The following is a 13,848-nucleotide window of genomic DNA, read 5'->3' on the forward strand; positions in this document are numbered from 1 at the left end:
GGCGAAGTCCTCCTTCTTGAGGCGGTAAATCCACTTCTTTCCCATTATTATTGTGCTGCTCTCACTGTTGGGACAATCACGTTGGGCGCCAGATGTAACGAACTGATTTTTTTTGTCTGCTCGCTACGAGATTCGTGCGGCTAGCTCAGAAGATTGTGTGTTCGTCCCACCAAATTTATATGACGTGATTGCCCGTAGATCAGTGAGAAAACAAAGGGTTCAAATGGTAATAGTGGGATTTATTCTCGTGGTATTAGTACAGCGGGTGTGTGGCTGGGCTGGCTTCGGTATCTCCTGGCTCTGGTTCCGCCGGCTGCTGGCGCTCCTCTTTCTGGCTCCTCGACGCGTTGATTCGGCTTCCGCTGGCTCCTGGGTTTCGGGACGCTCGTAGTGGCCGCCTCTGCTTGCTTGCCGACGCGCTGCCTCGGGGTCGCTTGTTGCGCTTTAGACTCGCAGAGAGTTCGGCCTTGTGGGCTTAGGGAAGCGTCACAGTTCTCAGACTAGGGTGAACAAGCCTTGCTCTCCAGGCCGACGCCTTTCGAGGCAATACCTGTCCCTTGCTCTGTCCCGGACGGTTCCGCTAGGTTCTTGCTCAGATCGCGCTGACAGTCAAGGCTGCCGCCAGGAAGCTGTCTAGCAGTTCACTTTACTTTACGCCTAGCGCAGACGAAAGTTCCACCCGGCTTCACCGTAATGCGTGACGTCCGCGACGCTCCTGCGCTCCCCAATGAGCTCCGCGCGGCGACTGGTCTTCTGACCAGTATCTCGCCGTTCTGGCACTCGGGGAGTTGGGCGGTTGCTGTTCGGGAACTTCGCCGGTAATCGCAGGGCTCTCCAGGCGGCCGCCTCTTGAAACCGCAAATCGATTTACCGCTCGTCCGTCACGCCAGGTCCTGCTTGGTCGGGCAAGGTACGCTGGGTCGCAGACAACTTTCCTCCCCAAGCTGACGGTTCCTCGTCGTAGGACTCTTTTGCTTGTCTCTGACAGACCCGCCGGGCGACTCGCCAGGGTGTGATCGTGACAAAGTTGGAAAACAAACGCCTTGACTTAGCCGCGTGATGCCTTCCAGAACTCAGCCACTTGTGTCTCAATTTGGAGATTCCTGATGTCCCAATCCCGAACGTCTCGACGTGGCGATCTTGCTCCTTGTGTGCTTCCCACGGCGCTGCTTCCGACGACTCGATTTATTGTAGCTCCCTTGTAGACTACTCGCTTGACTGACTGTTTACTTGGTACTTTAACTGATCTTGAAGGTTTGACTCCTCGTGATCGACTGATCCAGCTGCCAGCGCTCTGCGGCCTTATATAGGGCCTCCGGGAACCGTTATTTCCCTTTTGCTCACGGCCCGCTGGATCTCTCCACTCCGGGTCCAAAGTCCGTGCCTCCTGGTTGACCCACTTGTCCTTCACGTACCGCTTCCAATCGATGCTCCGCCCACTGCCGCCGTCCCGCTGATTCCGGTGTTGCTTGTGGTGCGCTTGTGCCCAGATGTGGCACTTCTTCTCCCGGTCCAAAGTTCACGGGAGAGTCCAAAGTCCGGTGGAGTCCGGCACTCTTGCTCTGGCCGCGAAGACTCCATTCTCTCTCGATCTCCATCCTTGGTCTCCAAACTCTCTCGCTCTTCCATCATTGGTCTCCAAACTCTCTCGATCTCCATCCTTGGTCTCCAAACTCTCTCGCTCTCCATCCAAGTCTCCAAAATCTCCTCGCCGCGCCGTTACTACGCGAATTCGCCGCGTATCTGGTAAGCGGCCGGCCATCTGCTGCTGCTTCTATTTGTGGGGATTTATTAAACTCCTCACAACATTTTTATTACAATATAATTTTTTAGTTTAATTATAGAAATTTAGTTCGTTAAAATTGATTTAAATATTTAAAACATTTTAGAATTAAGATTTTTTTAAAAATTCACATTGTGTTTTTTACTCAACAAGTAAAAATTATGTAGTCGGATATTTTCCGCTTTAGAAAGGGTATAGGTGCAGTGGCAGGCGCCAACAACGAAGAGAAAACAAAAGAAATCAAGTAAAGGAGTGAGAAGACTTAGTGCATTCTATTTGAGTGATTGAAAGGGAAGCATCCATTTTAATTGTGCGCAGCAGAGTTTCTTTAATCGTTTAGTTAATATAATAAAGTCATGTAAGTGCTACATTAAGTTTAAGATGTTGTGCATTGATCTTAGTTTAAAGTACGTAAGTTTTGAAGGTATTCATTGGGTTCCGTTAGCCGAAAGTGGATGATGAAATGTTTTGTGCCAATAAAAATTCTGCAAACAGTTAAACACAGCTATCAAAGGTAAATATACAAATAAACAAATAAAACGCATTTTTTAAACATATGTTTTTTCAGGAGCGTTGGCCAAGGATTCAGAGGACCCGGACAAAGGTTTAAGAACAGCGATGACAAATGTTAAAAATAAGCTTACAAAAAAACCGAAACAATAATTGTCCGTTAGTTGAAAATTTGAAGAATACCATCTAATTAAAATGAATTAAAATGTATTTAAATACGTATTTACTTTAAATTCAATATTTTCATAATTGAAAACTCATGGGAAAAATTCTGATTTTCACAAGTGATTTCACTTGGGGCGTGTCACTTGCAAGTGATTTCACAAGTGAAAACTCATGGAAAAATTTTGATTTTCACAAGTGATTTCACTTGGGACGTGTCACTTGCCAGTGGATTCATAAGTGAAAACTCATGGAAAAGTTCTGGTTTTCACAAGTGATTCACTTGGGACGTGTCACCGGCACGTGACAGGCCATACGAAAAATGAGTATAAGGAACAAATGAAATGCCGTGGGACTTCGAAAAATTTTCATTTGAATTTTTACTTGTGAAAATGCGGACATCCCATAAAATTTTCTATATGGAGCGTCACTTGTTCTTCACTTGTGCAAGAGGACATGTCCCACGTGATTCCCAAGGTGATTCACAAGTGAAACTTTTATTTGGAACTGAAGGGTATTTTGTATGGATGTACAGCCAAATTTTCACTAATCCGCTTTGTTCATGGCCTCCACATCTTTCTGGCGAGCTCTCTGGCATATGGAAATAGCCAACCGATAAGTGTGACCGCATACCACATAACAAAATACCACATGTATTATTTAAAAAGCGATTTTAACGGCGTTTAACTAAACAAAGAAAATTTGAATGTTATGAAAACAAGAATACTGAAAACAAGATATCTGTACATGTTGCACCTGGCGGCGGGGACGTATGAGGTTCGTTAAAAAACAAATTCTTTATAATATCCACTGATATCCTTTAACAGACTAATTTTGTTATTCTCAAACTGAAATTACATTCCTTTGTTAAAACGAAAACAAATGTTTTACGGCCTACCTCACGCATGTCGCCTACATTATTTATTATTTATACTAAGAATATATAAAAGCCAACAAAAAAAAAAATAAGTAACTCCTGCAGCAAAAACGGCTTGACATAAAAATCTAAAAAATCAGAAATTCGGAAATAATTTGAAGACGCGTGTGTTTTTTTCTTTTGCCATTTATCGGTTATAAAATTTGTCAAAGTGGGTTTAAAAGGTGCTGTTCATAATCTTATGGCATACCCGCAAATATCTGCATATATTTTTTTTTGAAATTATGCGATCTTAACCAAGTTAGTTGACTAACAATTTGAAAACAGAGACAATATTATTGAGGGTTGTTATTATCAGTTAGGAAGAAACAGTTAACTTCACCGATTCCATTACTGTTTTACCATGGGGAAGATGGTTAGACTATAGATATACCTTAAATTGACCGATAAGAAAACCGTCTCGGCCTTAGAATTTTTCAGTTTCCGCAGAATGCTTAGAGAGAGTGATAGATATTTATTCAATTTTTGGCCTCTTTTTTTTTTTTGCCTCTCTTACTCTCCTATGGTTATGGTAAGGTATTAACATTCTTTTAACTTTAGCACTCTAAAGTTCAGGAGTGCTCATTACCTAACCGTTTTCCACTTTTGATACAGTTACCACACATACCCTAATGGATATTTGTAAAATCTAGTACTCAGAACGGCTAGAGTTTTACTAGTCGAAATATCGTATTCCTGTAGTGTGGCCGAAGTTTTCAAAGTTCACACGCAATGCATGAAGCATGGTCTTACTGTCGAGCAGCTGGAGTTGTTAACAAACGGAAAACAATTCAAATGGAGCAACTTAAAAATGAAGAGTCTGGTGGAACACAAAGAAATGAAAATAAAAACAAGGAAGAACGCTATAGTCGAGTACCTCGACTATCAGATACCCGTTACTCAGCTAACGGGACCAAAGAAAAATGAAGATATGAAAGCAGCAAAGCGAGATTGAAATGCGCCACCTACCGGCGGTAGACAGACTTAAGCGTTGTGGGCGTTAGAGTGGGCGTGGCAAAGTTTTTTTTGGATCAATCGATAGGTATTGACGAAGCCAATACATTTCAGTTAAAATTTTGTATCTAGCATGCAAATTGTGGGCGCAACAGGCTTTCGCGGCTTGTGGGCGTTAGAGTGGGCGTGGCATATTCGCGTAAAAAACTTGCGCTACGCTCAAGCCTACGGAATCTAAATCTGAAATCCCATCTCTCTATCTTTAATATTTTCCGAGATATCCGCGTTCATATTTACGATTTTTTGAAGTTTGTGGGTGGTTTTTGGGCGTTAAAGTGAGCGTGGCAAACTTTTTTGGGGTCAATCGATAGGTATGGATGAGAACAATACATTTCAGTTAAAATTTTTATTCTAGCATCAAAACTGTAGGAGCCACAGTTTTGGGCGGTTTGTGGGCGTTAGAGTGGGCGTGGCACTCTACTAAAACAAACTTGCGCTGCGTAAGAAGCTCAGGAATCTGCTTGCCAAATCTGAATAGCCTAGCTATTATAGTTTCCGAGATTTCAGCGTTCATCCGGACGGACAGACAGACGGACAGACGGACATGGCTAGATCGACTCGGCTAGTGATCCTGATCAAGAATATATATACTTTATGGGGTCGAAAAAGCTTCCTTCTGCCTGTTACATACTTCCCGACGAATCTAGTATACCCTTTTACTTTACGAGTAACGGGTATAATAAATGGAATGTTCAGCGAATGTTTTTGTTTATGTAAATTAGTAGTTTAAAGCATCTTTCTGGTCCCAAGGATGCTTCGATGCAGTCTAGCTCCGAATTCAAATAGGCATATTGGACCTTGAGGAAGTGGGAGTCGGATTGGGAACGGGGTTGTTCCGCTGATGCTGCAGGAAGTCGCCCAGCATCCTGGCAATGGCTGGTAATGGCTCCTCCAGCTGGCCCGCTAGGGCACCCTTTTTTCCTCCTCCCTATAAGGCGTCCTATTTCATCTGTACTTACCTTTTTAGGCGTTTTTGGGGTTTTCTTTCCATTTTTAATTTTTAGTTTCTACACCTCTTTTGCACGAACACCGCCAAAGATTAAATTTCCTATTCTTTGGGCCGCGGCTAACGGCGTTCATCGAAATTCACTCGCTAAATCTGGTATTTTTCTGGTACTTCCTTAGCTCATCTGAGGACCGCGCTGAAAAACAGACCCGATGAAAAGCGTTAGCTTCGTATTTGCCTCTCGCTCGCTCCTATGGCTAGCTCACGGGTTTCGACGGTGTGAGTACTGGGCTTAAATCAAAAAGGAAGAAGGAAATTTTGGAAGGGCAGTGTAGGATAAGGTGACGAGTAGGGTAAGGTGACGATATATATATATATATATAATCTCCACATATTTTAAAAAACCAATTTAATTTTTTTCATAAAAGTGCAGTGACTGGTTTAATAAATCTACTAATTCGCTAAAAGACGCTTTCTGCGATGAAACCGCGAATATTTACATTTATTGGTCAATTAATTAATATACAACTTAAGACTCAAAACCTCAATTAAAATGAGTCTAAACGACGTTCGCACACAACGTCAACGTGAGTATGAAGAGAGACGGCTCTCAGTGCAAAGAAATAACGCGTACTTCTCGTTTAAAGCAACCGAAAATAATGCAAGCTCTGATTAAGCGCGGTCAATTACCCCCAATTTGACCGAATTCTTAAACGTAGCGAGCGATAGAGCGCGTTCTTGCTCCCCCTCGATGTCTCTGCAGCCAAAGAGCGCTGAATGTGCTCCAATATAGGTATGCAATGACCTACGCTCATCAGCAGTAACTAGCACCGCATTTTCTTTAACAACGTCAACTCTAACAACAACAGCAACCGCAACCACATCGACTGCGTGTTTAACGACATCTTCAGTAACCTTGTCAACAAAAGCTAGCAGCGCAAATATTAATACGTCTGCCGCTGCGCTGCCCGATAAACAGAACAAAAACAATGAATATGTTAAGTCGGCTGTGCAGACTGGTAGGATCGCTACATCTAAATCAAAAGGAAGCTGAGCCCCCTAAATTCTCAACGCAAAATAACCCGTGGTAATGCTAGCCTAGCTGCAACAGAAACGCCCATGAATACAAATCGATTTTAAATATTGGCAGACTCCTCTGACGTTGCGGAGGCAGAATCTACTGAAGTCGAGAAAAAAGTGCCAATGTTCTTGTCAACAAATTCATCGAGCTTATTGGAAAGGATAACTTCCACATAATACCCCTTATAAAAGGCAACATACAAGAAACAAAAGTTCAAATGTGGTCTGAAGATAATTACAGCGTATTATCGAAATGTCTTACCGAGAATAAAAATAACTTTTACACGAATCAGCTAAAAAACACCAAAAATAAACAGTTGACAGCTTCCCGATCAAACCCTGAAGTCTTCTTCTCGACTGTAGCCAGATCCTCACTAGGACCCATAAACTTTGACAAAAATGTTGCATTCGCAGCGCTCTAAAATCAGGGCTGCCGACCCCTGTGTCAAAAGTTCATCTCTGCCATCAGCATATCAATACCCGAACACGGCTCAGCAGCATTAATCGCCGGAGCAGCCAAAAAGCAACTTTGAAGCTTTGATATGCAGCCTGCAACAAAGCCTTACGGAGTTTATGTCGCTTATGCGCACAACTATGCAAGATTTAATGCGAATGCAAAATCTACTGATTCAAATGCTGGTCTCACAACAATCCAAATAATGACTTCCCTACAAAATCTACGTGGAACTCTAACGGCGTTTCACACCATATACTTAAGTTAGCTCAATTCCTACAACAATCACATCGACGTAATCCTCCTTTCAGGAACACACCTTACAAACAAATACAATTTTCAATCATCCAGATGGTAAGGCACATGGTGGGACTGTAATTCTAATCAGATGCCGTATTATGTACCACTATCATAACAAATTTGCTAAAAACTACCTACAGGCCACATCTATAAAAATACAACTAAATACTGGCAACCAACTTACACTAGCCGCCGTATACTATCCCCTCGCTTCACTAAAGTTGAAGATGAGATTATGCAGTTTTCCAACTCACTAAGAAAGGAGGAATTAGTGAGTCAATTGCAGACGATCCAGATTGCAATTGACCCATATCTTTTTTAGCTGCTGATCTTAGCAACATTTGAGGAATTTTTGTGGTCGGTCGCTGATCCGTGATGTTGCTCTGATCATCACTTTCCGGGGGTTGTGGGGTGTTCCCCATAGGTTGCCTACCACCAGTGCCTTTTTTACGCTTTGGGGACTCATCTAAAAGCTTGATTCTTTTGAATTGGGAATCTAGCGCTGAGAGTAACTCATCTGCTCGGCGAAAACTATCTCTACACCCTTTAAGCCACCTTTAGCTTGGCGCATAAACGCTAGACAAGGGTAACAACAATATAGTGTATCAGGATTAAGTTCGTAATAAGTTTCTCGTTTTACGTCTTCTTTATTTGTACTCTCGGCTCGATCTGAACCCTGCTCTCAAGCAACTCTCTTTTCAACCCCAGTTTTTAGGTTCTTTAGAAAGAGCATCTCCTCTCTCGAGGATCGGATTAATATATTCTGCCCTGTTCATATAACATTAAGTAAAACAATATAATACTTAGAACTAAGTAATAGCAGGCCTGTTAAAAAATATAATAGCCAGCCTGTTACAATAGTAAGCTATGACCCTAAGCAAGGTCATCACTAGTTTAACCGGTATGAGCCATTTTTTCACAAAGCCAATACGTCAGTTTAGACTGGTCAGCTCTTATTAATTAATAGCATTTTTTAATGAAACAGACAAAGGTTAGGTTAGGTTCACCCGGACGGCCCTCAAGGGGCCACGCATAGGCCAATATGGCCCTTAGTTGCCCGGTTGATGTGTATGAAACTTGAGATTAGTTAAGAGGTTTTTATGTCGACAAGGATGGAGGTGTTTTTGGCGAAGGCAAGAAGTTCGCTTGGTTCCCTGCTGGAGGCGTCTCCTAGTGAGTCCAGTACTTTGGCACCAAGAGAGAGCTGGGCAATTGCAGATAAGATGTTCCATGGTTTCGATAGTCCCCGAATTATCGCACTTTCTGCAGGTGCGGCTGTTGAGTCTTCCGAGTGTGGTTGCGTGTGATGCTGCCATACAGCGGCCTGTGAGGATTCTGTGAGGAGTTGAATAACTCCCCACAAGTCTAAGCAGCAGCAGCAGCAAATGGCCGGCCGCTCACCAGATACGCGGCGAATTCGCGTAGTGACGGCGCGGCGAGGAGAGAGTTTGAAGACCAAGGACGGAGAACAAGGATGGAGAACGAGAGAGTTTGGAGACCAAGGATGGAGAACGAGAGAGTTTGGAGTTCAAGAGAGTTCGGAGACCAAGGAGCGGATAATTAGAGAATGGAGACTTGGCGGACAGAGCAAGAGTGCCGTGTGCAAAGGGGATAACGGAACTCCACCGGACTTTGGACTCTCCCGTGAACTTTGGACCGGGAGAAGAAGTGCCACATCTGGGCACAAGCGCACCACAAGCAACACCGGAATCAGCGGGACGGCGGCAGTGGGCGGAGCATCGATTGGAAGCGGTACGTGAAGGACAAGTGGGTCAACCAGGAGGCACGGACTTTGGACCCGGAGTGGAGAGATCCAGCGGGCCGTGAGCAAAAGGGAAATAACGGTTCCCGGAGGCCCTATATAAGGCCGCAGAGCGCTGGCAGCTGGATCAGTCGATCACGAGGAGTCAAACCTTCAAGATCAGTTAAAGTACCAAGTAAACAGTCAGTCAAGCTAGTAGTCTACAAGGGAGCTACAACCAAGCGAGTCGTCGGAAGCAGCGCCGTGGGAAGCACACAAGGAGCAAGATCGCCACGTCGAGACGTTCGGGATTGGGACATCAGGAATCTCCAAATTGAGACACGAGTGGCTGAGTTCCGGAAGGCATCACACGGCTAAGTCAAGGCGTTCGTTTTCCAACTTTGTCACGACCACACCCTGGCGAGTCGCCCGGCGGGTCTGTCAGAGACAAGCGGAAGAGTCCTACGACGAGGAACCGTCAGCTTGGGGAGGAAAGTTGTCTGCGACCCAGCGTACCTTGCCCGACCAAGCAGGACCTGGCGTGACGGACGAGCGGTAAATCGATTTGCGGTTTCAAGAGGCGTTCGCCTGGAGAGCCCTGCGATTACCGGCGAAGTTCCCGAACAGCAACCACCCAACTCCCCGAGTGCCAGAACACCATACCATTTGAACCCTCTGTTTTCTCACTGATCTACGGGGCAGTCACGTCATATAAACTTGGTGGGAGGAACACACAATCTTCTGAGCTAGCCGCACGAATCTCGTAGCGAGCAGACAACAAAATCAGTTCGTTACATCTGGCGGCCAACGTGATTGTCCCAACAGTGAGAACAGCACAATAAAAATGGGAAAGAAGTGGATTTACCGCCTTAAGAAGGAGGACTTCGCCCATGTCGCACAGAGGCTGAATGTTGCCCTGGAGGGCAGGCTAGACGACATGAGGAAGGCACTGTCGGAATACTACTCAGAAACAGAGAACGACCCACAACTCGTCGACATCTGGGCCGAACTGGAGGCAACATACCACGACAGAGCCGGCCCAAGCATTACGTTAACGAACGCTGGAGGGGACAACCTGGTGGCAAGCCTGTGCATTGACAACATGCAAAAAGAGGCCCACAGGAGAGAGTCAGGCCACGATAAGAAAACAGCAGCGCTGACCCCGAGACCAAGCCAGTCGGACTATGCAAAGATCGCTAAACAGGTCCGCGAATGGTAGTTCAGGTTCGACGGGCGGAAAAACCATTTGAGTTCCTGGAGCAGGAGTTGCTTAAAGTAAGGGCTTTGAAATGGTTCATCGCCAAAAACAAGCAATGGAGAACCTAGGCAGAGTTCATAGAAAGCTTCCACTCCTATTTTCTGCCAAGAGATTTCTTCACCAGGCTGGCAGACCAGGTTCGGCAACGGAAGCAAGGCTTCAGCGAGTCGTTCAAGGACTACATGATCGACATCCAGACGATTGTGAGGCCACTTAACTATTCTACGAAAGAGACGTTAAGGGTCATTAAAGAGAACTGCACCCCAAGCCTACGGATTTTCTTGAGAGCATACAAAGTGCCGGACCTGGATACGCTAATGATCCTAGCCGATGAGTACGAAGAACTTGAAAAGGAACGGGAAGTTTTCGCACAGGAGAACAAGTTCTCAAAGACCAAGTCGGCATCACCAACGCAGGTGACATGCGGGAGATGCGAGGACACACGAGGAAATGACCAATGGTCACCACCACACCAAGCCAGACGACAGCAGGCAACAGACGCAACACGCGGAGGCCATTGGACACCACCCCCACAGCAACTGAGGCAGCCAAACAATACCTTGTGGAGGCCGCCAAGCAACACACAGAGGCCACAAGATGCCACGCATATCACAGACCCTCGGGAGGCCTGTCGGAAATGCGGTGGGAACGGACACTAGGCTAGAGGATGTCGAAACCAGCGGCTGTTATTTTGCTGGATATGCGGCAAGGTGGATATCAGGAGCGTCGATTGCTGCCAACGATCGGGAAATGGCCAGCGATCTCAGCCGCAGAGAGGCGAGCGGGGATCGCACAATGCCACCTCTCCAAACTAACGGGCAAGCTTATCGAGGAGGAGCAGCAGTTGTCCGCAGCTGTGATAATTGGTGGGAACAGTTACAAAGCCACAATCGACACCGGAGCTACGGTAAGCTTCGTTAGCGAAGAAATGGCGGACAATATTGCTGCTCTAGAAAGGATTACAAGGACGAGACGGCAGGTTAGGATGGCAGATGGAAGCTTCGGCGGAATTGATGCGCAGCTCGAGGTGGAGGTCAAAGTCGGCAACAAACAAGTGACCATGATTTGTTGATTTTACCCGGAGTAGTGGATCCATTAGTGTTGGGATGGAACTTCCTGAAACAAGTCGGAACCGAGATAAGGTGTGCTGGACACGAGATAATAATACCAGCCAGGAACCGACACAATGGATGGCTCGAGGAGATGCTATCAGTAGCAGTCGTTTAACAAGTAAACGAGTTGGACTATACTACAGCGTTCCTTGAAGCAGAGCTGGCAGACTTCAGCACAATGACGGGAACATCGAATTTGGCAGAACACCAGATCAAAATGAAGGATGACAAACCAATCAAGCAGAGATACTACCCCAATAACCCAAAAATTCAAGGGGAATCAACGCAAAGGTGGACGAGCTTCTCCAAATGGGGTTCATAGAGCATTCAAAGAGCCCATACAGCTCCCCCATCGTGATGGTGAAAAGGAAGACAGGCAAGTGGAGACTGTGTGTCGACTTCAGACAGATCAACGCGAAGTCAGTGGAGGATGCCTACCCAATGCCCCGCATAAACTACATCCTAGATCAACTAAGGGAAGCGCGGTACATCAGCAGTTTGGACCTGAAGGATGGATACTGGCAAATCCCACTGGAAGAGAGTAGCAGGCAATATACGGCGTTCACGTTACCAGGCGAAGGTCTGTTTCAGTAAAGGGTAATGCCTCGGACTTCTCTCGCCGTCGGCAACGTTTCAGCGGTTTTTCACAATGCTTAGCCTAGTACTCACATCGAGGAAAACCGCGAGCTAACAATATGAGTGAGCGACATACAAATAGGCGGCTAAAGCCTTTCGTCGGGTCTCCTTTTCAGCAGATAGATATGCTAAGGGAAAACCAGAAAAAATACCTGATTTCGCGAGTGCATTTCGATGAATAACAAATTTTTACTTTCGGTGTGTTCCTGCAGAAGCGGTTTTGAAACGAAAAATTAAAAATGGAAGGCAACACCCAAAACGCCAGCAGGTGGTCGGTGCAAAAGAAAAAAGGTCGTCTAATCCAAGCCTTAATCAAGTTCCCCATTATTGTGGGACCTCACCTACAGGAAGAAATACCACGACAGGGTAAATCCGCAAAAAAGTGTAAGTTCTTGCGATAATCCAATCGAGGAGCCCATCGGGAGCAGCACGACGAGTGGGACTTCGCTTCTTACACGGATATCCTCCCGGTCGCAAGGAAAGTAAGTTCTGGCAAAAAGAATTTGGTTATGTCGTACTCATATGATACTCTTTTTTAGCAGAACCGATGAACGCCGTTAGTCGCAGCTCAAAGAAGCGGTGTGGAAACGAAAAGGTCAATGCAAATGAAAAGGACTTGACCCACAGGAAGCAAAACCACAACAGGGCAAATCATCAGAAGGTAAGGAGCATACCGAGTGGGATCTGGCCATTAGAATTTGGTTACGTTGTACTAAAATACGTAGCTTTTTAGCAGAACCACCAGTAATACGATCTCCGACGAGCTCTGCTTTGGAGAGTATCTGGACTCCACCACCACCAGCTATCAGACAGATAAAGGGGTGCTGGAAGAAGCGTTGGATTCTATAGGGAGAAAGAAATAAAGTCCATCCGCATAGGGAAAGCTAGAGGAGCCATTACCGGCCATTGCCATGGTGCTGGGCGACTTCCTGGCACCTACTCTCTCAAGGGCCATGTTGGAATATTGGAAACCGTAGCTGGACCGTACATGGCATACATTAAATTAAAAAAAAAGATTGAATTGATATATGCAAGTGTTTGGTCACATGATTTAATCCAATATTCTTTGCGATTTCAAATTACTAAAAAAATATACCACGTTGCTTAAGCAACAAAGATACTTATTTACTTAAAATAAATATCATTCCACAGAAGTACATGAGCTAGAAAGAGACGGTTAATATTAAAGAGGCTATAAAAAATTTGCAATTTTAAGCGGATTATTGTTCACATAGACAATCGCTGAAGCGAACAGCTGTTTGACATAAGCAAGCCGTATCCAAAGGTAGAGGACGTGCAAATTCAGTCGCTCCGAAAAAATTGAAAACAACGCAAAACTGAATACAATTTAAACGATGACACGTGGAATGTTATCAGCGCCAAATTACTATTTCATTGAGATTAGCAAATTAATCAATAATGAGATTTAAATTCAGGCAAGCGTAGTGATAATTATATAGTGACTATATTGTGCCATCATTGACGCCCCGAGAATTTTCACAAGTTTGAACCGTTTGGACCCTTTTAAGCATTCACAACTCCTTTCCTTCATAACACCTCTCCCCTTTAAGAAACAATATTGGGAGGCTGATGCGCCGTCAAGTGTCTTATTCTTTAGATAAATAACGTACGATTTGGCGTAACAGGTGCCTGGTCATGCCATGAAGGAATTAAGCTAGAGGTGGCCCATTTAAAAAAAATGGCAATATTTATTTTAAAGATGGTGAGTTCCGAGCCCTTGGAAGGCTCCTAGGGCCTGCACCAACAAAATGTTTCTAATAACGGCGCCCTTGCAGTTGAAAAAAAAAACACGGGAGTACTGAATCGATTTCCGTGTGCGGTCCCATTACTCGCTGAATCGAGTTATAGCGAGTTTTCCGTCTCTTTCTAGCTCGTGTATTTCTTATGGAAAAAAGTCGCCAAAGTGGATTTTGGT

At 45.0% G+C, this 13,848-nt stretch overlaps 1 protein-coding gene across 1 annotated transcript; it reads left to right on the forward strand.

Moving 5' to 3' along the window:
- The first annotated feature begins 12,369 nt into the window (after positions 1-12,369).
- LOC119562540 lies at positions 12,370-12,889 on the forward strand. The gene is made up of 4 exons (XM_037875735.1): positions 12,370-12,394; positions 12,455-12,573; positions 12,638-12,733; positions 12,791-12,889. Exons 2-4 carry the CDS (start codon positions 12,460-12,462, stop codon positions 12,887-12,889), a joined length of 309 nt encoding a protein of 102 aa, XP_037731663.1. The 5' UTR covers positions 12,370-12,394; positions 12,455-12,459.
- The last annotated feature ends 959 nt before the right edge of the window (positions 12,890-13,848 follow it).

The sequence above is a fragment of the Drosophila subpulchrella genome, unplaced genomic scaffold (genome assembly GCF_014743375.2).
Source record: "Drosophila subpulchrella strain 33 F10 #4 breed RU33 unplaced genomic scaffold, RU_Dsub_v1.1 Primary Assembly Seq55, whole genome shotgun sequence".
Classification (NCBI taxonomy): Eukaryota; Metazoa; Arthropoda; class Insecta; order Diptera; family Drosophilidae; genus Drosophila; species Drosophila subpulchrella.

Excerpts from the sequence above, each read along its gene's own strand:
- LOC119562540 (XM_037875735.1), top strand. The coding sequence starts at position 12,460 with ATGAACGCCGTTAGTCGCAGCTCAAAGAAGCGGTGTGGAAACGAAAAG. Across the intron at positions 12,574-12,637 it reads ACAGGGCAAATCATCAGAAG|CTTTTTAGCAGAACCACCAG; the intron begins GTAAGGAGCATA and ends TAAAATACGTAG. Across the intron at positions 12,734-12,790 it reads GCTATCAGACAGATAAAGGG|GGAAAGCTAGAGGAGCCATT; the intron begins GTGCTGGAAGAA and ends CCATCCGCATAG.